The sequence below is a fragment of the Aedes aegypti genome, chromosome 1 (assembly GCF_002204515.2).
Source record: "Aedes aegypti strain LVP_AGWG chromosome 1, AaegL5.0 Primary Assembly, whole genome shotgun sequence".
NCBI classification, from domain to species: domain Eukaryota; kingdom Metazoa; phylum Arthropoda; class Insecta; order Diptera; family Culicidae; genus Aedes; species Aedes aegypti.
The window spans coordinates 57472635-57497870 of record NC_035107.1 but is presented as its reverse complement, the minus strand read 5'-3'; the positions used below and the strand labels follow the sequence as shown (position 1 = coordinate 57497870).

General features: G+C 40.6%; 1 protein-coding gene across 2 annotated transcripts; it reads left to right on the top strand.

Annotated features, from left to right (window-relative positions):
* Positions 1-826: 826 nt before the first annotated feature.
* On the top strand, positions 827-25146 carry LOC5571980 (ubiquitin carboxyl-terminal hydrolase MINDY-3 homolog). Of its 2 annotated transcripts, XM_021856768.1 has the most exons (6): positions 827-1364; positions 1422-1827; positions 18462-18965; positions 19031-19184; positions 19249-19546; positions 23885-25146. In XM_021856768.1, exons 2-6 carry the CDS (start codon positions 1495-1497, stop codon positions 24189-24191), a joined length of 1596 nt encoding a protein of 531 aa, XP_021712460.1. In that variant the 5' UTR covers positions 827-1364; positions 1422-1494; the 3' UTR covers positions 24192-25146. The 2 variants fall into 2 exon arrangements, with proteins under 2 accessions (XP_021712460.1, XP_021712418.1); XM_021856726.1 differs by having other exon boundaries at positions 827-1827.
* The last annotated feature ends 90 nt before the right edge of the window (positions 25147-25236 follow it).

The window sequence follows — 25236 nt, the reverse complement described above, 5'->3', positions numbered from 1 at the left end:
ACCGATTATATTTTCATCTCAAATCCGATTTTATTCATTATTTTGAAGAAAAAAGAACAGCAAATATTGTGATAAAGTCACTCAGGAATTACACTTAAGCCTAAATCGCTTGGATTTTGTTGCAGTCCCTTCTCAGGATAAAAATGTCCTCCAGGGAAGTAACCACAATGAGCAAAAAGTTTTTGGCAGGAATATTGTTTGAAAAAGCTCATTGCATCGCAGACATCACCCATTATTGGAGTGTTTTCTTGGTGTCTTCTTTGCAAATGTTTTTTGACAAAACCAAAAACGAACTCAATTGGATTAAAAAAGGGACAGTACGCCGGAAGGAATATGGGAATAATGCCGATCGATCGCAAATACCGAATGATATTTGCATCGCAATGAATTTTTGCGCCATCTAGTATCCAAACCGAATAGCATCCTGGGTACTGACGAACTTTTGGATTTCGTAGTGCAACCTCTCGACAACATTCAAAAAATTTAACGCGATTGAATGTTCCATCAGTCCAAAAGCTGTCTAGAATGCCTTCAACTCCTTTACCCCCTAGAATGGTAGTTTTTACCGCACAATTTTTTTGCGTGTATTAGATAGAGGAAACACACTGTACGGAATGAATGGATAATTGCAATTTTCTATGCTGGGAGGGGAGTGTCCGGCCTTCGGTACGATGCGATTGCTAACGATTCAAAACGAAACTCAGCTTCACCTTAACCGTCGCTGCATCGAGGGGTCCACAATTGCGTGACAAATTCACAATTCTACCTCCCAATCATTGACCTTGGTTGCGAGATGCACGTGCGCTTCTGTGTTGGTGCGTTTTTGTTGTTGGTTATGCATTTTTCTGTGGCAGCGGTGCATTCTTTCTCGACTCCCGTGTGTCAGATCAGTGTAAAAAAATCAAGCATCTGTGAATTCGCGGATCGAACAAAATTGTCCGGATTGTCCGTCGTGAAACACGATATTTTCCCTTGCTCGAAGCAGAAAAGTGATTTTGATTTGCGTTGCCTTTATTCAAAATCCTGAACAGCAGCCAAACATCTTTCGGATTAGGACAGAAGCGTCTCAAGGGTCGTGTTCGTGTTCCGCGAGATTCGTAGTGACAGCTGAAGAAAGTGGTGTGGCGGTGAAAGGAGGTGGAGAAGTGCCAAAACGGGGCTAGAAAAACGCAGTGAGTGATACTAAAATCTGGCAGCGGAAAAATCGAATTTTGACCTCATCCTCGTTTGACGTGCGTGTGTCGAACGGTACCCGGAACGGATTTTCGGGAAGAATCGCCCTCTGCCCATAAAGAGCGCCTTCAGCTGCGCTCCTCTGGAACAGGAAAGGAAAACTTCGAATCCGTAAAAGTGTTGCCGATTTGGTGCGTGGGCTTTTTCCTCCTCTGTGCTGCTGCCGTGACATTATTTGGCTTTTTAAGGGATTGGATTCTGCCGAAGGCCATTGCCGTCGCGACGCCGAAGGAAGTAGCAGCAGCAGCAAGAAGCGGAACGATGGGCGAGCATTCTTTGCAGCAGGGACAAACGAGTTCCGACCAGGGGCAGCAACAGGGAACCGATTCAGCTGCGGCAGCCGGAACATCCACTTCCAATCGACAGCAACAGCTGCTGCTGGAGGGTGAATTGCGTGACATCCGGCAGCTGTTGTGGGGTCCCAGCATCCGACCGGAAGTGTTCCGCCGGTGGTCCCAGGGGTTCGATTTTAGCCAGCACGAACCGTCGGCTCTGGTCCAGCACGATGGCGGACCGTGTTGTGTAATCGCTCCGGTGCAGGCCTACCTGCTGAAGATTTTGCTCATGGAGACACCCGGCCACAGCTTCAGTGATGTGAGTAGATATGGTTTTTGGGGGGAAGGGGTATGAATATGTATGATTATTACATGCATCGGTGCAATTTCGATGGGTAACATGTGAATTCATGATGTGGATTATTGTTCAATCTTGTGTAAATTTCTTTTGAATTGCGTTACTAGATGTAATGTAGGTAATATAATGTAATTGCCTGCCTATATCTATATGACAGGGCTGGTAGCGAGTCACTTCTAAATGACGGTCACATTTTTGGAGCAAGTCACTAAAAAGTCTTGAAATGTCTCAATTCTACAAGTATTCTTTTTCTACAAAATCAGTTTTTTTTTTTCAATTATCACTGGGATATAGAGGAAGATCTTCTCTTCATCGTAGCATTGTTGAATAACGTATTCTTTTGCTCAGTAGCAACAAGCTACACACTTGGTTGCGTTGGTTGCCAATGGCTTTTAGGATCAGATCACGTGTTATGCAAGATTTCCTTTATTTACGACATGCATTAAAATAATTAAACGATTATAGTTTTTATCACTTCCGCTCTGTTGATAATTTTTCAAAATCTCCGATAAGCAATCGTATAAGTAGTTTGTTAGTTAAATACGGCTATAGTCTACTAATAAAACATAAAACATCGGTTGACTTCACTATTCATTAAAGTGACGGCTACAGTTGTAAGTAATTTTAACTATTATACAATACACCTAACAGATTTGGCGATCAAGGGTACTGTTGACATGGTACAAAAAACAAGATTGATTAATTGCGCATAGCGAAATATGGGGTAAGTGTGCCACCTTAAGCCAGGCCTGTCCAACGTACGGTCCGCGGGCCGCATCCGGTCCGCCGCTCCATTTTGTGCGGCCCGCGAAGAGCTTGAAGATTCTTCTTATATCTGGCCCCTTCACTGCTATAGAAACTCTAGAACTAGATATTTGAACATTTTAAGGCTGATTATTCAAACTTAAGATTCTTTAATTTTGTTTTGAGATATTTTATTTTGTGGATATTTTTTATCCATACAAATTTGCTTGATTTCTTAAATGCTGTAAAATGTTCCAGTGAAAATGAATGCTAGATTTTATTAGGATTAAATATGTACGAGGAATCTCCCAAAAACACTTTTCTCTATTATATGGACAAAACTAAATTTATATCAGATCTGAATAAAAATTGTCGGCAAAAATATTTAGGGCAAACGCTATCTTACTAAATCATGAGGTGCATTTTTAAAAACACTCGAGCATGAATTTTATACACGATAAAGATTGAAGCCAGTATAAGGCAGATCCAGAGATAGGTTAACAGCTTTTAAAATTTAATACAGGATTGTGAAATAAATTTTACGGACAACTTAGGCAGAATCCGCACAAAGAGCAATTTTGTAAGAGAATCCTAGTAGAATTTCACAGAATGAATTTCTCACTGAATTCGGAGTAGGAGAGAATTCTTCAGATTCTAGATCAGGATTTAATGATATTTGTAGAGTGGGGTTCTGCAGAATATTAGGGACAATTTTCACAGAATCCTACGCTTGATTATAGTAAAATCCTGGACTTCAATCTTATTAAATTCTTGTCAGTATTTTCAAACAATACAAGCAGAATCTTAGGAAAAAAATTTGATGGAATTCTGAGAATGATTTTTATAAGATTCAGAGCAAAATTCTCACAGAATCTATATAAATAAAAATGGAATGGTGTTTGTATGTCACGAAATGGCTTACGAACGGGTCAGCGGATTTGGATGATTCTTTCTCCATTTTGTTTGTCAAGGGTTCCGACGTGTTTGTGTGTATAAAAGTTCCATGATATTCACCGGGAATGTCGGAAAAATGAGAGTGAACGGAACTGTCATTTTGTATGGGACGATTCGTAGCGGTTTTCAACAGCCTACTTGATGGCAAGACGAAGTTTGCCGGGACCACTAGTTGTGAATAATTTCTAAAAGAATCCTGGGCTGGATTTAGGCATAATCATGAGCACAATTCCATAGAAGCAGAAATACTATTGATATTTCTCCATAAGATTTTTTTTTTTTGTAAGTTTTATTTCATCACACTAACGTCTTGGTATTTCTGTATTAAAAAAAAGTTTGGCCCGCCGCATAATTTTTTTTTTTTATTTCTTTATTAGTATCATTCCAAACATTACATTCATTATTTCTTATATCTAGGTGTTCTGTGTTATTAGACAACACTATCATCCTAATTTGGTAAAACAAATCTAAGATTTTATTAACATTTTATTAATAACATATTACATTTCATTTGCCGTGGCAGTTCAGATTTTTTACAGGTGAGTTGATTTCACCTGCTTATAAGAGAAAAAAACGCTTTGAATATACTTAACCTAACTTAACCTAAACATATAACGCATTAATCGTGGCAATAGAAGATTGTAACGATTTTTGCCTGAAATTATTGATTATTTTATTTGACATTTGTTCCAATGTTTCAACATTGGATATTCTATGTAACTCATTGGTACTATACCAGGGAGGAAGCCTCAGAATCATTTTCAAAATTTTATTTTGAATTCTCTGCAGAGCTTTCTTCCTGGTATTACAACAGTTAGTCCATATTGGTACAGCATACAACATGGCTGGCCTGAAAATTTGTTTGAATATCAAAAGCTTGTTCTTAAGGCAAAGTTTTGATTTTCTATTAATAAGGGGATAGAGACATTTTACATATTTGTTACATTTGGCTTGAATGCCCTCAATGTGATTTTTGAAAGTTAAATTCTTATCAAGCATGAGTCCTAGATACTTAACTTCATCTGACCAATTTATTGGAACCCCTCTCGTCGTGACAACATGTCTACTTGAAGGTTTCAAATAAAGAACTTTTGGTTTATGTGGGAATATTATTAGTTGAGTTTTGGAAGCATTAGGAGAAATCTTCCATTTTTGCAAGTATGAAGAAAAAATATCCAAACTTTTTTGCAATCGACTACAGATGACACGCAGGCTTCGTCCTTTGGCGGAGAGGCCTGTGTCATCCGCAAACAAAGATTTTTGACATCCCTGAGGTAACTCAGGTAAGTCAGATGTGAAAATATTGTATAATATTGGTCCCAAAATGCTGCCTTGGGGAACACCAGCTCTTACAGGAAGTCTTTCAGATCTGGAGTTCTGATAATTAACCTGAAGTGTACGATTTGACAGATAACTTTGAATTATTCTAACAATGTATGTTGGAAAATTAAAGTGTTTCAATTTAACAATCAAACCTTCATGCCAAACACTGTCGAATGCTTTTTCTATGTCTAGAAGAGCAAGACCAGTAGAGTAGCCTTCAGATTTGTTGGAACGGATCAAATTTGTTACACGTAAAAGTTGATGAGTGGACGAATGTCCATGGCGGAATCCGAACTGTGCATTGGCAAAAATTGAATTTTCGCTGATGTGGGCCATCATTCTGTTCAAAATAACATTTTCAAAAAGTTTACGATGGAGGAAAGCAAACTGATTGGACGATAGCTAGAAGCTTCTGCAGGATTTTTGTCTGGTTTTAAAATTGGAACAACCTTAGCATTTTTCCATTTGTCAGGAAAATATGCTAATTGAAAACATTTGTTAAATATATCAACTAAAAATGATAAGCTACTTTCTGGAAGTTTCTTGATGAGGATGTAGAAAATTCCATCATCGCCAGGAGCTTTCATATTTTTGATTTTTTTAATAATAGTTCTCACTTCTTCCAAATCAGTCTCCCAGGCATTTTCGAAAACGTTCTCTTGATTGAGAATATTTTCGAACTCCTGAGTAACTTGATTTTCAATTGGACTAGTATGTCCTAAATTAAAATTGTGCGCACTTTCAAACTGCATAGCAAGTTTTTGAGCTTTTTCGCAATTAGTTAGTAATAATTTGTTTTCCTCTTTCAATGCCGGTATTGGCTTCTGAGGTTTTTTCAAGATTTTAGATAATTTCCAAAAGGGCTTAGAGCCAGGATCCAATTGAGAAATTTTATTTTCAAAATTTGTGTTTCTTAAATCTGCAAAACGTTTCTTGATTTCTTTCTGCAAATCCTGCCATATAATTTTCATAGCAGGATCACGAGTGCGCTGAAATTGCCTTCTCTTCACGTTTTTAAGACGGATCAAGAGTTTAAGATCATCGTCTATAATCACGGATTCAAATTTTACTTCACATTTTGGAATTGTAATGTTCCTGGCTTCAACAATGGAATTTGTTAAAGTTTCAAGAGCATTGTCAATATCAATTTTAGTTTCTAAAGAAATGTTAACATCAAGATTAGAGTCAACATTCGTTTCATATATATTCCAGTCGGCTCGTAAATAATTGAAAGTGGAGCTGATAGGATTGAGAATCGCTTCATGCGATATTTGAAATGTAACAGGGACATGATCAGAATCAAAATCAGCATGAGTAACTAATTGACTACAAAGATGACTAGAGTCGGTTAAGACAAAGTCAATCGTAGATGGATTTCTAGAAGAGGAAAAACATGTAGGGCTATCAGGGTATTGAATTGAGAAATATCCTGAAGAGCACTCATCAAATAAAATTCTGCCGTTGGAATTACTTTGAGAATTATTCCATGACCGATGTTTGGCATTAAAGTCACCAATGACAAAAAATTTTGGCTTATTGCGAGTCAATTTTCGCAAGTCAATTTAAAATATTTAAATTATTATTTGGATCCATCAGAAAAACGTAATCCAATAACAATTTGATTAGTAAATTTTACACCTACTTGGACTGCTTCAGTCATAGTGGTGGCTTTGAACATTGCATCAATCATTAGATTCAATTCTCGCATAACTTGTGATCTCGCCCTACAAGCCATTGGTAACCGAGTGTGTAGCTTGTTGTTACCGAGCAAATAAATGGGTTTGCACGTTATTTAACAATCCTATCATCAAGAAAAGATCCTCCTCTATCTCCCAGTTGTGATAGTTTTTATCCTAATCCATTCATTTGCTTAGAAATAAGGACCTACACACTCGGTTACCAATGGCTTTTAGGGCGAGATCACAAGTTATGCGAGAATTGTTCAGTTAGAAAATTAAAATCAGAGGCAGACATATCATCTGATGATTTCCCATTGGAATTTTCGGTAGACGAAGAAGCGGGGTAGGAGTTACCTGTGGCGGTAGGGTTTTTTTCCATTTGATTTGAAACAAGTAGAATGGGTACTCATGGAACGAACAGGGGAAGAGTTCAAATTACCTGCTACGATATCGGCAAAGGATTTACCGTGGGTAGATACATTCGAAATTGAAAGATTCGAACGGCTACCCGACGGATTAAAATTTGTTTGTGAATGAGCATGATTATGATCTTCCTGGTGGGTATGATTCCTAATCAAGCGATCGTTAACTGAAAAATGAGCATTGTTCGATACTCTACCAGGCGAATTCCAGAAACGACCGTTATCGTAACGGATATTATCCTTCATCTGCCTGGCACGAGCCACAACGACTCTTTTGCGTGAAATGCATTCCCAAAAGTTAGCTTTGTGAGGGCCCTTGCAATTGGCGCATTCAAACTTTCTGGTATCTTCTTTCACAGGACAGTCGTCCTTAGCGTGAGAAGAACCTCCGCAAATCATGCATTTAGCATCCATGCGACAATTTTTTGTACCATGACCCCACTTTTGGCACCGACGACACTGAGTGGGGTTCTGGTAATTTCCTCCAGGTTTCTGGAAATGTTCCCACGTCACACGGACATCGAACATAAGTTTAGCTTTTTCTAAAGCTTTAATATTATTTAGTTCTTTTTTGTTGAAGTGAACTAAATAATATTCTTGAGAAAGCCCTTTCCAAACAATGCCAGATTGGGTTCTCTTTTTCATAATGATTACTTGGACTGGGGAAAATCCAAGTAAATCATTAATTCCATTTTTGATCTCTTCAGGTGACTTATAGTCATTTGAGAGACCTTTCAAGACAACTTTGAACAAACGTTCAGTTTTGTCGTCATAAGTAAAAAAATTGTGCTTCTTCTCTTCAATAAGTTTGAGAAGAAGTTCGCGATCTTTAAGAGTTTCCGGCGAAACGCAACAGTCGCCTTTCTTTGCGATTTGGAAGGAAACCTTGATTCCCCTAATGGAGTTCAAGATCTCCTGCCTAAATCCCCCAAATTCGGAACAACTGACCACGATAGGCGGCACTGTTTGCTTCCTCACTTGAATCAAAGAGCCTGGGCTAGAGGCTGCTTCGATTTGGTGTTCGGAAAATTTGTCTAGAGCATCGAACTGATTGCTCATTTCGATACAATTATTCATTTCACCCTTGGAAGAAACTTCGCATTCCGGAGAAGCGTCCTTTCTTCCATTCTTGCCACGTGTAGTGACAGTTTTAAAACCCACTTTTTTGGAAGGAAGTAGTGAATTCAGAGATTCACCCTTCCTTTTGTTAGTTGTTGATACCATGTTTAGTTAATAAACGAGAAAGACGTGACCTTCGAGAGGTTTTTTCCCCTAGACGGTGTCCAAGAAGGATTACCACCGCTAGCTTTCGCCAACGGGTCCAACGAAAAATCGAAGGCACGGGTCCAAACAAGGATCGTAAAGGGATCAATAGTAGAAAAATAGTACTGAAAAGTACTGTTTAAGTAGCACTGAAAAGTACCGTTTTTAATTTTAGCACTGAAAAGTACTGTTTGTGTTTGTGTGTTTGTGAAGTACTGTTTAATTGCTTTAGGTAGTTTTTAAGAAAACTTCCAAGAACTGAGAAAATTCGTGTACGCACAGCACGAAGGTACGATGCGCACTGCCGCATAATATTGTTCCTGAGATTTGGCCCGCGGTTGAAAAAGGTTTGGCAGGCCTGCCTTAAGCAAATCGTTCTCTAACTTTGTCCAAAGCTTATCGAACCCACCAATTTATTATTTATATATATTATATTATATTATATTATATTATATTATATTATATTATATTATATTATATTATATTATATTATATTATATTATATTATATTATATTATATTATATTATATTATATTATATTATATTATATTATATTATATTTATTATTTATATTTTATTTATTTATTTATTTAGTTTCTCATATTCTCATAAATCCTGTTGTTAGGTTTGCGAACCAACGTTGGTACTTCCGTGACTATAACCACCGCTTAGGGAAACTCGAATTCTCAATGTTCAGTAGCGATAGATTATAATATTCCTGTATCACAGTGTACACAGTTAGTTAATTCAGGTTTATATGTTCAGCAATGGTTTGTGCCAGTCTCGCACCAAGAACTGCGGCCTGCAGCTCAAGCCTAGGGTTGGACTGGAATTTGAGAGGAGCAACCCGAGTTTTTGCTGTGATGAGAATGCATTCCACATGAGTACCATCGGAGAACCTCAGATACGATAATGCTGCGAATCCGTTTTCACTGGAGTCCACGAACGTGTGTAGCTTAATTATTCGATCGAAACCTTGATGGTTATAACCTGGGAGGAAGGCACCGATACTACACACGAAATATAGAACAAAGTTTGTTTGAACTGCAAGATAACTCCAGCTTGCCAACAACAATCAAGGCAGGCTTGGGAAAAATCGCTAGTTTTCTTTTGTTGTGTACTTTCGATCTTTCCTGACAAACATGGAAAAAGGGCCACAGTTTTCTATGCACCAAATATTAATTTTCATTGGAAAAAGTAAAACCATGCGTTAATCAATACTTTATATTCAATCAGTTGAAAGGTGTTCACGTGACATTACTTGCATTATGTGCATGAATTGATTTTCATTCAATTTTTGTCACTTTTGATGAAATGCGAAAATGTGTTTTAATCAGTTACGCGCTTTTTCCATGTTAGTCCAATGTTTGAGATCTGGGCTCACAGTGACAGTTCGTGACAGCGGAATCTCGGCTCACTATGACGTACAGAAATTTTGTATTGGTTTCTCCCTCCCAGGTTATAACATCGTGGTATTTGAACACTTTCAACTTCTGGTAGTACCCGCAGCCACGTTTGCCATTTAGCAAATAAGGCATTATTGATTTCTTCACCCCACTGAGTTCCTGATCGTTAGATTTCCTGAAGTCAGACCTTTAGATAGATCAGAAAATGGGTGATCAATCCGAGAGGGTCAAAGATACACATTAGCACCTTAAGAACTTCTCGCTTTGAAGGGCGTCGGCGACCCTGTAGGAGTGCTTCATCGTAGCGCGTACAGCCTACTTTATACGTGAATGTATCCTGCTCAGTGCACCACCACAGCCCCAGCATTTTCTCTGTAGCCACCTCAGCAAATAGATCAACAATTTTTACCTTTGCTTCGTCTTCTCTTAGCGATCGTTAGTCGTTGAATTACTTATCCAGGGTGTCTACTACCTGGAAAAACCTGGAATTCTCGGGGAATTTTGATCAAAATCAGGGAAATTATTTTGAAGCGAGTTGTGTTTGATCCTTCGACCTTGACGCTTGCTCCTTCGGGAGCGGGCGATGAGGGCAGGATCAAACATGTCGCGCGTCGGTCGAGTGAAGTGAAAAGTGGCGTGATCCGTTAGTTGTGTTTGACCCTTCGACCTTGATGCTTGCTCCTGCGGGGGCGGGTGATGAGGGCAGGATCAAACATGTCGCGCGTCGGTCGGGTGAAGTGAAATGTTGCGTGATCCGTTAGTTGTGTTTGATCTATTGATCGTATCGCTTGCTCTTGCGAGGGCGAGTGATGAACACTTGTCCGGCGTCCAATGCGATTATCGAATTATTTCGCGAATTCGGTTAGGCGTAATTATATCATGGATCGCATCACCTACCATTGGTGACTCCCAGATCTATACCTTACCCACTAACCCATTATCCTTTCCATGACAACCGTGGAGATGCAGAGGTGATCTCGGTCTCTAGTAACAACGGTAGTCACACTAACATTCCTTCCCTTCCCCGATGACCGTAAGGACGTGGCCGGCGCCGTTATTGACTTTTAAAATTTGAGCTCTCAATTTGTGCACATTGAAGAATGGTAAGCTAATCCCAAGCCCCATTCATTAATTCCCTGTGCAACTTCGATTGTTCTGATCAATCACGGAGTAGCAACTACGAATTGTACGGTCATCTATGCTTATGCTTATGCTTAAATCAGGGAAATTATTTTGAAGCAGCAATTCATGGTATAATATGTTCACGCCAAAGGAACCCAGAGCTATCATTAATTGCCAGAAAAATCTTCCATTCGAAAAAAAAAATTCGGCTGCGCCGCTCTCAAAATACTATATAAGTTGTTCAGTGAGGATCCATTCGAGTATGAAATTTCATGAGTGTTAAATTCAGTTATTATTACTCAAATAAAAATTTCTACTTCACTGTTTCGGATTTTCCAATAACTTTAAAAACTCGACTTTTCACTTTGGAGTCACAGATCAATCTGATCTTATTTTATTACTCGAGATCTCAATATTCACTCAATTCACTCAGTTGAAACGAACCATGATTTACGAAGGGTTTGTATTTAACACCGAACACGTTACACCTTTCAAATGTTCGAATGCGTGGACGCAACAATGAGCTTATCAAAACATGATCTAAATTTATTCGGTCAAGGATTAACATATCTAGGGGTGATAGCAGGTTTCTTTTAGATACCATTTTTATACAAGTCTTGAAAAAGTCTGAAAGTCTGAAAAAAGTTGATAGAAGGTGTCTGAAGTCTCTGTTTTAACCAAAATTGTCTCTAAAGTCTCTTTTTTCCTTATCTTGCATGCAGATAACTAAGATGCAAAATTTCTTCTCGTTTTTCTCGAGAACAGCTTCAGGAAATACCCTTGTGGTTTCTCCAGAGATTTTATCAGGAATTCTTCAAGAAATTCTTTCTGCATTTTTTTCATAGGATGCTTACAGGAGTTCCTTCATAATTTGCTTCAGGGAATCTTTGAACATTTCAACGTTTCAAATTGTGACATATTACGGGTCAGCGCGCAAAATCAAGAGATTTTCAACTAAATGCATTTGTATTGCATGATTTGGCGAAAGTTAACATTGCGTCACATATTACTGCCAAAAAATAACAGTGTTGGAGCTGGAAATAAGGGTACAATGCCCTTTTATGGACAGTGGAAAAAGGAATTAGGAATGGATCAATAAATAAAACCTAAAGGCGCTTTTCAGATAGTTTACACTTTCGAGACACCCTGCACCGATCATTCATCCATGATAGTTGTGCTGATTTGGAAGCATATTTCATCTCTAAATAAGTTGCTGCTCAAGTTTTATGTTATTTTGGAGTTTTTTTTTTATACTACATTGTAGTAGGGAGTTGTGTTTGATCCTTCGACCTTGACGCTTGCTCCTGCGGGGGCCGGCGATGAGGGCAGGATCAAACATGTCGCGCGTCGGTCGAGTGAAAATGAAAAAGTGGCGTGTTCGATAAGTTCTTTTTGATCTTTCGACGTTGACGCTTGCTCCTGGGCAAAGCGTCAAGAATGTCCGAGCAGTCGTCAGTTGTTTTCCTTCTCGGGTCGCGCGCCCATTTTCTCTGTGTGTTTTTATATAGCCGAGCAAACGAGAGAAGCTAAAAGTGGATTGTTACTGCTCAAGGATGACGGATCAATTGGTGAGCTCGTTTCATGCTACTATTTCTAATCTATAAAATATGTATGATTGCACCTTTGATCGTTACAACGGTGAGACGTAAATATGATTTTTCAACAAACTATGAGAGGTTCGTCACTGTGAGTGTCGACATAAACTCTGATTCATAAATTATTTACGTCCAATCTTTTTTTCCTTTTACTTTTATTTTTGTAATTAAAAAAAACTTTGAATGGTTCGACACTACGAGTGTATACTTGCGAAAGGTTCACTTTATTCAACAAACTTTGAAAGGTCCGTCACCTCAAGTGTCGGCATAATTTTTCTCTACATAGATATTGTTCATACCAAATGAAAATATTATATTTACAAATAATTATTTATCATGGTCTAATCGCTTATCAAAATGAATCCTGTGACCCAACGATCCTCCCCATTAACAAACATCCCTCCCAGTAACCTTTGTGGAGATGCAGAGGCAAACACGGTCTCCAAATAGCAAAGGTTACACACTAACATTCCTTCCCCCAATCCCACCTGACTGCAAGGACGTGGCCGGCGCCGTTATTGACCCTGTATAAATAGAGGCACTGAATTATGCACAATGAAGAAGATTATGGCCAATCCCAGCCGATCTTCTAGTTGATTCTTTGTGCATTTTCACTGACCACGGTGAATCACGGAATAGCAACCATTGATATGTGTAGTCAGTCTAAGCTAAGCTAAGCTAAGCTAAGCTGTGATACTACATTGTAGTAGGTAACTGAGACATGAAATCTTTTCGCTCCACACCAAGTTTTTTACCCATTTGTGTAGGCTAAAAAAAATGAAATTTACGAACCATGATGTTTTATGAATGTTATCCTTAGTGCTATTGCCTGAAATGTCTAATCCAGTGCTTAAAATGGCAGAAATCTACATCATTTCCTGGCTCATATTATGCATCACTAGTTAGAACTGCTAATATTCAGTATTTAGAATCAACAATCAAGAAAAATGTTTTCCAATTCATACTAAATCTAAGCGAACGAGCATTTTCTATGCTATAACATTTGAATTTTACCACCTGTGGGAGCTTATGAATGCTGACGGCATTTCTTACAGAAAACGACAATATAATGTTAAAGTTTTAAAAATATTTTTAAGAGAAATGTCTGGGCTGATCAAACGATTTTGTCCTGGCTCCTGTTAGGTTTCGTTTTTTGATTACTGTTTTGTCTCTTTTTGGTTACTTTTTAATCTCTTTTTTCCTGGAAAGAGGTGTCTAAATTTCATATTTTCAAGAAACTCATTCACCATGCACATTTTAATGTAATTAATGAAAAATATTTAATTTCAGAAAAAAAAAAAACGATTTTCAAAAAGTAAACAGTAATTTTAACAACTTTAAATTTAAAATTTCGTAACTATCATGATTAATTTAGATTTTTTTCGAATGAAATGCAAAAATTTATCATTTCTTTATATTACCACAGTTAAATGTTATACGGTCGAACGCAAGTACCCAGGGGCTTGATAATCCGTGTTTCTACTATAAAAAAATGATCCGGGATCCAAAAGTTTTACGAATTGTTTGTGTTAATTTAGATGGGTATATACACTGCCCATAATCGCATAACAGTCCCATGTTTATAGGAAATCCCATAGAACATGGGACTGTTATGCGAATATGGGCAGTACAGGGGATAGGCAAAATGATTGAGATAGGCAAAATTTTGCCCAAATTCAAATGCTTATAACTTTATGAAAAATGAATGAAATTGGATGCATCTGGAAGCAGTCGACGGCAAATTTGGTCCAGTTTTAGGAACTTCCTTGGCCATGCATATTGGCCACTGGACACCGGAGATGTTCCGGATTTTCTGAGGTCATGTCCAAATGTCATTTTTTCTGTCGCTTGTATTTTTGTGCGGTGTAAAGTTAGATAGATGTTTGCAATTTTCCTAGAAACTAGAACTAATAGGAAGTTGAATGCCACCGGACGCATTAAGATTGGTTGGAAATCTTCAGAAATATGACCATTTCCGTAAAACTGGTTCCGGAAAGCATGGTCAGTCATGTTTGTATTTCCAATCATGTAAATATTATCCGGAGCTATATCCAAGTGGACATCAACCTTAAAAATGATGTTTCCTGCAGCGTATTCAGAACCATTAGATGCACAGACCACTCTATAGAACGTTCCAGGTGCCCTGGGGGATGTGGTCAATTAGGAACATATCCGGAACCATATCAATATGGGCATCAAACTTCATTATTTTCAAAGGTTATGCTTTCCGAAGCATTTCCAGCATCACCGGCTGCCATAACCACTTTATAGTAGGTTCCAGGTGCCCCGGGGGATGTGGCCAATTCGGAACATGTCCGAAAACACGTGGTCCTTTTTCGCAAAGTGCACCTCTTTCGGAAGAATTAGATGCCCATCCAAACACAACACTTTCTATATATATCCAATGCCTACAATCCAATGCGACCACGTGATTATTGAGCTGAAATCGAATTCAGGTTAACTTCTGCGTTCATGAGTCCTCTCATGGCGTAGTGGTTAACGCGCCCCAACTAGAGATCGGGGAGTCGTGAGTTCGATTCTCACTGAGAAGACGTGTAACTTTTTCGCAAATCTTCACATCAATTTGTCCATCTAATCCAATTGCAAATTATATGTAATGTTTAGCTTTTCGGTAGTTATCAATTACAAGTTACTTGACAAATATACATAAATGATATATAGATATACATAAATGTTTCTAGACATTTTAATGACATTTTCCTAAGAAGATTCACATTAGTTCAATATAACACGTAGAATTGATGAAGCAAACTTCATTATACAATTCATTGGAAATTGATTGGTTTCCAATGAATTGTATAATGAAGTCCATGCAAAATGTTATAACATTTATTGAAAATTTGAACTAAAATAGTTTCTCGAGGTATGAACAGAAAATTCTTGGCATATTTTTGATTTTATTGATGGATAACTGACAAGGTTCTCGACAATTCATTGTGAAATGCTTCCTACGGTTTCAGTTGGGCTATGAAGTCAATTATCATGTAGCCTTTGAAAGCATGTTGGCTGGATTCCTAACAAAATCTTCGAAAAATTGTTTGGTAGTAAGATCTTTGTGGATATCTGCTAAAATACCTACTTTGGAAACACCTGATGAAATTTTGCAAATATGATTTTTGATAAAATCTTGAACACGGATTCCTGTGAAAATTTTGGAAGAATTGTTGGCAGAATAATATGAGTCTTCCCAAGAATTTCACCTCTAGACTTGTGTAGAATTTGATCAAGATCCTCCTGGAATGTTCATTAGCAAAATACTTAGTAGACTCCTGTTTTCATTGTCATTTGATTTCTACAGCTAGGCAATGATCCTCTGTAGTGATTTCTATCCTGTCAAAGACTGGCTTTCGTAAGTATATTTTTAAAATTCTAGAGAGAACTTAAAACAAAATCTCTATAAATGATGTTTGATATCAAAGAAATCCTTCGTTTCCATAAATTTTGATTTCAAGAATCTTCATGTTCAGGGGTCCGCGAAATGTTTGTAGAATTTGAAAGTGGCCGTAGTCCCAAAAAGGTAAGGAATCACTGTATTAAATCGAAAACACTTTAAAATTTGTTATTAATTTGTTTTAGACATATAAAATTAGAGTATATCTTGAACCTGGAATAATTTTTATAAAACCTGGAAAAACCTGGAAATATCAGGGAATTTCATTTCGGTAAACGAGTAGACACTCTGTTATTCAGTTTCGGATTTCGAACCCGCCTTGGGAATTTATTTCCTTGACTTGATTTGCAATGCGGATCGCTTCCTTTTCGGTTTTTACGCTTTCGAGCATGTCGTCTATATAATGTCGCTTGATGATAACGTCGACCGCTTGTGAATATTTTCCAATAAATCGCTCCGCATTCAAATTTTTGACGAATCGTGCGCTGCTAGGCGAGCAGGACGTACCGAAAGTCATAACGCACATCTCAAACACGGCGACTTCTCCGTATTTGTCCTTCCAGAAAAACCGCTGGCATGAACGATCCTCTTCTCTATTCTCTACTTGGTGAAACGTCTCACGTATGGCGCCCGTTAACCCAATACGATGTTCACGGAATTGCAGTAGAATAGAAAAAAGTGAACCCATTTGATCGGGACCTTTCAATAGAGCAAAATTCAATGATATTCAGAAAGATTTGGCTGCTGCATCCCACACAATCCTTACCTTCCCATGTTTGTTCGGGTTGATCACTGGGAATATCGGCAAATACCCAACACGTTGTACGGGTTGATTCTCCTCCTCCTTTGTTAGCTGTCGAATGTAGGGACGTTCCGATATTGCGAAGTATCGATATTTGATTCAATAAATTTATCGAATCGAAATATCGATACCACCGATATATTGAATCAAAATATCGATATATTGCAATATCATTTGATAGGTATATTTGAAGGGCGAAAAATTCTTGTATCGCTTAGTTTACTGACGTGTAGTTTCCTACGATTCGCAAACAATTCTTTGAACCCTCAATATTTTCGGAATGTTGATCGATATATACATGAATATCTTCTTTTACGATACATCATTTAACAATTGGTAGGTTGGTATTCAAATATTCAAAAATCAATTGTTTTTAAGAAAACCCTACAATTGTCATCCAAATATTGGTTTACGATATATCGGAAGGAAATATCGATACCACCGATATATTGAATAGAAAATATCGATACCAAAATATCGAATATCGAATGCAAAATGTCGATATTCCGATATATCGGAAGTATCGGAACGTCTCTAGTCGAATGTATCCCTTCGCTATTCCATTATTTTTTGGTTCAGTGTTATGGCTAGGTCGGGATCCTTGTTCATACGCTTCTCTAGCAAGTGATATCGACGGAGCGCCATCGGTCGGCTATCCGGCAGACGAATGTCATCGTAGCGCCAAAGTAACCCTGTTACGTAACGATCGCCATTAAACTTGGTTAGCGACTCCAGCATTCTATAACTTCTCTGATCGTCCGAGGAAAGAAGAACTTCACTTGGCTCTATCACACCTAGACTGTCCAGAGAAAAGTATTCTTTCATTGCTTGATGTAAATCTTCATCCGAATGATCGTCAAGCGAGCCAACATGGAAAGGTGAATGCACCATGTTTGGAGTGCTTTCACCATCGCTTCCACCACATATGGTCCATCCCAGTCTTGTTTTTATAGCTATGGGCTGTTCCAACTTGCCTTATCGACTCAGCAGGACAAGGCTGACATGAGCGTGCTTCAATCCGGTCAAAATCCGAGGGCGGGCGCGATTGTATGACTCAATTGGTAAAACTCGTAAGTACGGATATTGTTCCTTCATCTGCGATCGGCAGCCCTTTCAAAGGTGGATGGCCTCACTGGCTACGTCGATGTCACACTGCTCTTTGAGAGCAGCCGAGACCTCCGCTGCGTCGGTGACCTCATCCAGATATTTACACTGGAACGTCGCTTCAGCAGTAAGGGATCTTACATCAAGCTCGTCGCCAAGTACTTCTTGTGCCAGTTGCTTATATACTGCACCCTTTTCCTTGGCGTCCTTCTTTAAGTCTAGGATCATTTCGCCAATCCTAGTTCGCCTTCTCCGTACTTCGCATCGCCTTCAGAACCTCGGCGTATTTCGCTACCTCCGTTTTTATAACGAAGGCTTTACCTAAATTCCTACGTTTCGCTGTTTTCGGTTTAGCGCTCTTTTTGGGCTCAGTTTTCGGTTTTCTCGTTTTTTTTACCAGTGTCTGTCTGTTCCCCTTACGAAAGATAGGTTATTGAACTAGCGCCCATTGGGCTTGGTATGGGTTTGGCCGCTACCCAAACTACGTAGGATTAAGCTTTTTGCGAATTTAAGTACGAAAAAATAGTAGCTAAGGCATCAAATCGCTCAAATGTGAAAAAGCACAGAATACACTGTGAAGGATGCCTTATGCGTATTCGTATAGCTGATAATCTGATTAAGCTAACAACTCACATCTATAACCTACCTAAGCTTAGGGTTTATCAGGCTTGAGGAGCAGAATATTTTGAGGCTATCCAAATATTATTTCTTCCCGATGAATTTATCAATGTATCTCATAGCACATCTTTCCCATCATTTTCTCCCGCAGTTAACCCCGGACAAGTGCAAAACCCTGCTCATCCAAGCCATCTGCCAGATTCTGATGAAATGCAAATCCTCCAAGTACCGGATCGTTAGCCTGCGCGCTAACCGGCAGGCGGCCGCCGGCAGTGGCGTCGGAGGTTGCCCCTCGTCGTCCGCGGCAGCCCTCCCAGAAGAGATAGATGGCGATGCCGAGATGGTGGACGCCCTGGAGAACGTGCCGTCGCACGAGCAGCTGGAACTCGGGGTGGATGCCGCCATGACGGCCACCGCAGCTGCCTCGGATTTAGTCAATCAGAACACCATGGAGGAGGGGGCGGCGTCGGTGGCGGCGGCAGAAGCCCTGGAAGGCGCGGCCGATCAGCTGAATCCGGAAACGTTCCACGAGCGGCTTTGCGTCAGCGAGCTGGAACAGATCGACGACGTCGAGAAGTATTATGCCGGAAACTTTCACGTGCTGGCCGACGAGTGCGGAGTGCTACTTCTGTTGTATACGGTTCTGCTGACGAAGGTTGGAATTTCAGAACTAGGATAAGTGTGATTTTGAGTTAACAGGAATCTCGTCTTTTCGCACAGGGAGTGGATAACGTACTAAGTGAGGTGTCGGACACATCTGAACCGCTGATACACGGCACGTACGGATACGGTAGTCAGGCACTGATCAATCTCATGTTGACGGGGCGGGCCGTTCCCTACGTTTGGGACAACGAACAGGATGTCGGTGGATTAAGTACGATTCTAGATCTTTCCGATTGATTTCAGATTAAAGGACCTTTCCCCTCTCTTTTTTCCAGAACTGAAAGGCATCACACAGCAGTCGGACATCGGGTTCATCACGCTGATGGAACAGATGCAGTACTGCACCGTTGGCTTCTTCTACAAGAACCCGAAGAACCCGGTCTGGGTGATGGGCTCGGAGACGCACCTGACGGTGCTGTTCAGCAACGAGCGGAGGCTAGTGTCGCCGGAAACGCCCAGCGAGGTGGCCCGGCGGGTGTTCCGGCAGTTCGACACCGAGGGCAGCAACTTCATACCGAGCCCGCTGCTGCAGGACGTGCTGTGCGCGCTGGATCTGGTCAGCGAGCCGGAGTAGTGAGTATTCTTAATGGGGTGCGGTTTTCGGAATGGTACTGTGAAGTTCCTGGAGGAACCTCTGAGAGTTCCAGGAGGAATCGCTGAAAGAGATCCTGGAAGATGCTCTGAAAGAGTTCCTGGAGGAATCACTAAAAGAATTTCTAGAAAAATCCGCGAAAGAGTTCCTGGAGGAATATTTGAGGGATCCTGAAGGAATCTGAAATAATTCCTGGAAGAATCTTTGAAATAATTTCTGGAGGAATCTCTGAAAGAGGTGCTGGAGGAATCTCTGAAAGAGTTTCTGGAGGAACTTCTGAAAATGTTCCTGGAGAAATATCTGAGAGAGTTCCTGGGGAAATCTCTGAAAGAGTTCCTGGAAGAACTTCTAAAAGAGTTCCTGGAGGAATTTCTGAAAGAGTTCCTGGAGAAACCTCTGAAAGAGTCCCTGGGGGAATCTCTGAAAGAGTTTCTGAGTAAATTTGTGAAGGAAGCACGGTAGGTTTTCTTAGAGAATCTCAGAAAGAGTTCCTGGTGAATTTCAGATTTCTTTGGAAGCTCTTCCAGAGATTCTCTGGATGCTCTTCCAGAGATTTCTCTGGAAGCTCTTCTAGAAATTCCTTCAGATGCTTTTCCAGAGATTCATTCAGATGCCTTTCCAGAGATTCCTTTGCAAGCTCTTCCAGAGATTCCTTTGGAAGCTCTTCCAGAGATTCCTTTGGAAACTCTTCCATACATTCCTTCGGGAGCTCTTCCAGAGATTTCTTCGGGAGCTCTTCCAGAGATTCCTTCGGAAGCTCTTCCAGAGATTTCTTCGGAAGCTTATCCAGAGATTCCTTCGGAAGCTTTTTCAGAGATTCCTCCGGAAGCTTTCCCATGAATTCCTTTGGAAGCTCTGCCAGAGATTCCTTTAGTAGTTCTGTCAGAGATTCCTTTAAAAGCTCTTCCAGAGATTACTTTGGGAGCTCTTTCTGAGATTCTTTGAAAGTCCACCCAGAGATTTTTTGGAAGCTCTTCCAGAGATTCGTTTGGAAGCTCTTCCAGAGATTCCTTTGGAAGCTCTTCCAGAGATTCCTTTGGAAGCTCTTCCAGAGATTCCTTTGGAAGCTTCTTCAGAGATTCCTTTGGAAGCTCTTCCAGAGATTCCTTTGGAAGCTCTTCCAGAGATTCCTTTGGAAGCTCTTCCAGAGATTCCTTCGGAAGCTCTTCCAGAGATTCCTTCGGAAGCTCTTCCAGAGATTCCTTCGGAAGCTCTTCCAGAGATTCCTTCGGAAGCTCTTCCAGAGATTTCTTCGGAAGCTTATTCAGAGATTCCTTCGGAAGCTTTCCCATGAATTTCTTTGGAAGCTCTTCCAGAGATTCCTTTAGTAGCTCTGTCAGAGATTCCTTTAAAAGCTCTTCCAGAGATTACTTTGGGAGCTCTTTCTGAGATTCTTTGAAAGTCCACCCAGAGATTTTTTGGAAGCTCTTCCAGAGATTCGTTTGGAAGCTCTTCCAGAGATTCCTTTGGAAGCTCTTCCAGAGATTCCTTTGGAAGCTCTTCCAGAGATTCCTTTGGAAGCTCGTCCAGGAATTCCTTCGGAAGCTCTTCCAGAGATTCCTTCGAAAGCTCTTCCAGAGATTCCTTCGAAAGCTCTTCCAGAGATTCCTTCGAAAGCTCTTCCAGAGATTCCTTCGGAAGCTCTTCCAGAGATTCCTTCGGAAGCTCTTCCAGAGATTCCTTCGGAAGCTCTTCCAGAGATTCCTTCGGAAGCTCTTCCAGAGATTCCTTCGGAAGCTCTTCCAGAGATTCCTTCGGAAGCTCTTCCAGAGATTCCTTCGGAAGCTCTTCCAGAGATTCCTTCGGAAGCTCTTCCAGAGATTCCTTCGGAAGCTCTTCCAGAGATTCCTTCGGAAGCTCTTCCAGAGATTCCTTCGGAAGCTCTTCCAGAGATTCCTTCGGAAGCTCTTCCAGAGATTTCTTCGGAAGCTTATTCAGAGATTCCTTCGGAAGCTTTCCCATGAATTCCTTTGGAAGCTCTTCCAGAGATTCCTTTAGTAGCTCTGTCAGAGATTCCTTTAAAAGCTCTTCCAGAGATTACTTTGGGAGCTCTTTCTGAGATTCTTTGAAAGTCCACCCAGAGATTTTTTGGAAGCTCTTCCAGAGATTCGTTTGGAAGCTCTTCCAGAGATTCCTTTGGAAGCTCTTCCAGAGATTCCTTTGGAAGCTCTTCCAGAGATTCCTTTGGAAGCTCTTCCAGAGATTCCTTTGGAAGCTCTTCCAGAGATTCCTTTGGAAGCTTCTTCAGAGATTCCTTTGGAAGCTCTTCCAGAGATTCCTTTGGAAGCTCTTCCAGAGATTCCTTTGGAAGCTCTTCCAGAGATTCCTTTGGAAGCTCTTCCAGAGATTCCTTTGGAAGCTCTTCCAGAGATTCCTTTGGAAGCTCTTCCAGAGATTCCTTTGGAAGCTCTTCCAGAGATTCCTTTGGAAGCTCTTCCAGAGATTCCTTTGGAAGCTCTTCCAGAGATTCCTTGGAAGCTCGTCCAGGAATTCCTTCGGAAGCTCTTCCAGAGATTCCTTCGAAAGCTCTTCCAGAGATTCCTTCGGAAGCTCTTCCAAAGATTCCTTCGGAAGCTCTTCCAGAGATTCCTTCGGAAGCTCTTCCAGAGATTCCTTCGGAAGCTCTTCCAGAGATTCCTTCGGAAGCTCTTCCAGAGATTCCTTCGGAAGCTCTTCCAGAGATTCCTTCGGAAGCTCTTCCAGAGATTCCTCGGCTTCGGAAGCTCTTCCAGAGATTCCTTCGGAAGCTCTTCCAGAGATTCCTTCGGAAGCTCTTCCAGAGATTCCTTCGGAAGCTCTTCCAGAGATTCCTTCGGAAGCTCTTCCAGAGATTCCTTCGGAAGCTCTTCCAGAGATTCCTTCGGAAGCTCTTCCAGAGATTCCTTCGGAAGCTCTTCCAGAGATTCCTTCGGAAGCTCTTCCAGAGATTCCTTCGGAAGCTCTTCCAGAGATTCCTTCGGAAGCTCTTCCAGAGATTTCTTCGGAAGCTTATTCAGAGATTCCTTCGGAAGCTTTCCCATGAATTCCTTTGGAAGCTCTTCCAGAGATTCCTTTAGTAGCTCTGTCAGAGATTCCTTTAAAAGCTCTTCCAGAGATTACTTTGGGAGCTCTTTCAGAGATTCTTTGAAAGCCCACCCAGAGATTTTTTGGAAGCTCGTCCAGAGATTCTTTTGAAACTCATCCAGAGATTCCTTTGGAAGCTCTTCTAGAGATTCCTTTGGAAGCTCTTCCAGGGATTCCTTTGGAAGCTCTTCGAGAGATTCCTTTGGAAGCTCTTCCAGAGATTCCTTCGGAAGCTCTTCCAGAGATTTTTTCGGAAGCTTATTCAGAGATTCCTTCGGAAGCTTTACCGTGAATTCCTTCGGAAGCTTTCCCATGAATTTCTTCGAAAGCTCTTCCAGAGACTCCTTCGGAAGCTTTTTCAGAGACTCCTTCGGAAGCTTTTTCAGAGATTTCTTCGGAAGCTTTCCCATGAATTCCTTTGGAAGCTCTTCCAGAGATTCCTTTAGTAGCTCTGTCAGAGATTCCTTTAAAAGCTCTTCCAGAGATTACTTTGGGAGATCTTTCAGAGATTCTTTGAAAGCCCACCCAGAGATTTTTTGTAAGCTCGTACAGAGATTCTTTTGAAACTCTTCCAGAGATTCCTTTGGAAGCTCTTGCAGAGATTTCTTCGGAAGCTCTTCCAGAGATTCCTTCGGAAGCGTATTCAGAGATTCCTTCGGAAGCTTTTTCAGAGATTCCTTCGGAAGTTTTCCCATGGATTCCTTTGGAAGCCCTTCCAGAGATTTCTTGGAAGCTCTGCCAGAGATTCCTGTGGAAGCTCTGCCAGAGATCCCTGTGGAAGCTCTTCTAGAGATTCCTGTGGAAGCTCTTCCAGCGATTCTTGTGCAAGCTCTTCCAGAAATTTCTGAGGAATCTCTTCCGGAGATTTGCGAAAGTTCTTCCAGAGATTTTTGCGGAAATTCTTGCACAAATTCTTGCGGAAGCTCTTCCAGAGATCCCTGTGGAAGCTCTTGCAGGGAACCCTATTAAAGCTCTTCCAGAGATTCCTTCGAAAGCGCTTCAAGAGTTTCCTCCGGAAGCTCTTCCTGAGATTCCAGAGAAATGTTTGGAGGATTCACTGAGGAGTTTCTGGAGGTATATCGGTAGGAGTTTGAAGAGTGACCTTCGGGAAAGTGGATGGAGGAATCTCTTTAGGTGTTCAAGAAGATATATCCGAAGGAATTTCTTGAGATGTCCTGTAATCTCTGGACGGATTCGCGGAGATGACCTAATCCTTCCAACCACTTCTTACTCATTTTCAACCCCTCATTTCGCAGCGTGGACCTCATGCGCAAGAAGCTGGACCCGGAAAGCCTCGGCATCATCCTGCTGAACGATTTCATGAACGAGTTCTTCCCGACGGAGAAGAAGTCCGTTCCGGACACGTTCGACCTGCTGCACTACAACGGGATCCCCAATTCGAACTGCGACAACCGGGTGCGCTACAACAAGGGCCACGCCATCCAGCTGGAGAGCGACGTGCGGATGTGCAACCCGTCGGATCCGATGCTGACCTGCCTGCAGACCAAGTGGCCCAACATCGAGGTCAACTGGAACGACTCGCGGACACCGTCGCTGAATTGACCGCTCGATGCGTACTGTTTGTTGTTGGCATAATTTACATTTGCACATGACGATCCCGATCCTCGAACCGGGAAGGGAGCGACACGTGTGCATTAGGGCATCTCCCTTTACCTTTATGTGGATACAAAACCAAAATGCTCCTAGATTTTTCTTTTTGGGACGGCAGACAACTTTTCAAGTTGATTGTATCGGACTAACACACGATTGAATGCGCCATTTCTCCGGAACCTGTTTTTAGAAGCGAGCCCACACAAATACAGTCACAGACATATATGTATCTCACTCACACTCATACGCAGTTGAAGCAACCAATCACACAAACTAATCTACAGAACAGAAGAATAAATAGATACTAACTCTGAAACACAAAGTAGAAAATTTAACGAAATAAGTAGAGACAACCAGGTAACCAGTTAGCACATAAACTACTAGAGACAGAGATGCGAGTTTCACTATCTACTTACTACAATTACCAAAAAAAAAACAGAAAGCCATCATAACCAATCCCCATTTTCTCAGACTACTCAAATAACCAAACAACAGATCAATCATTTAAAGTTTAAAACAGCTGCGCATCAAAACAACCAACGAGAAAACAATACAAAGAAGATATAGAAGATGCAATCTCCCTCAGAAAAGCGACAAGTGACCTGCGAAACAACGTGAATGCAACAAAAAAAAAAAAAAGAAAGAAAGAAGAAACAGAAGGCGCGAAACGAAAACCGGGAAACAGGGAGGAAGATTTGTGTTTAGTTCTTGGTTTTATCACCCCCGCCCCATTCTTCCTCCTCGCGAGATATTATAACAAATTGAATTCCATTTTCCGCAAACGTGTAATGTGTAGATTTGACCTTAAATGATTAAAGATGAAAAAAAAAAAAACAATGGAAAAAACGCGCGTAGGATTATATATATTAGAAGAATCAAGAAATACGAAAACGAAATCAAAGAAAAATGTACCGTGGAATGAAGCGATATAATATATATGAATCACAGATACCTTATTGCGACGAAGAAAAAAAACGACGTCGACGGGATATTTCGG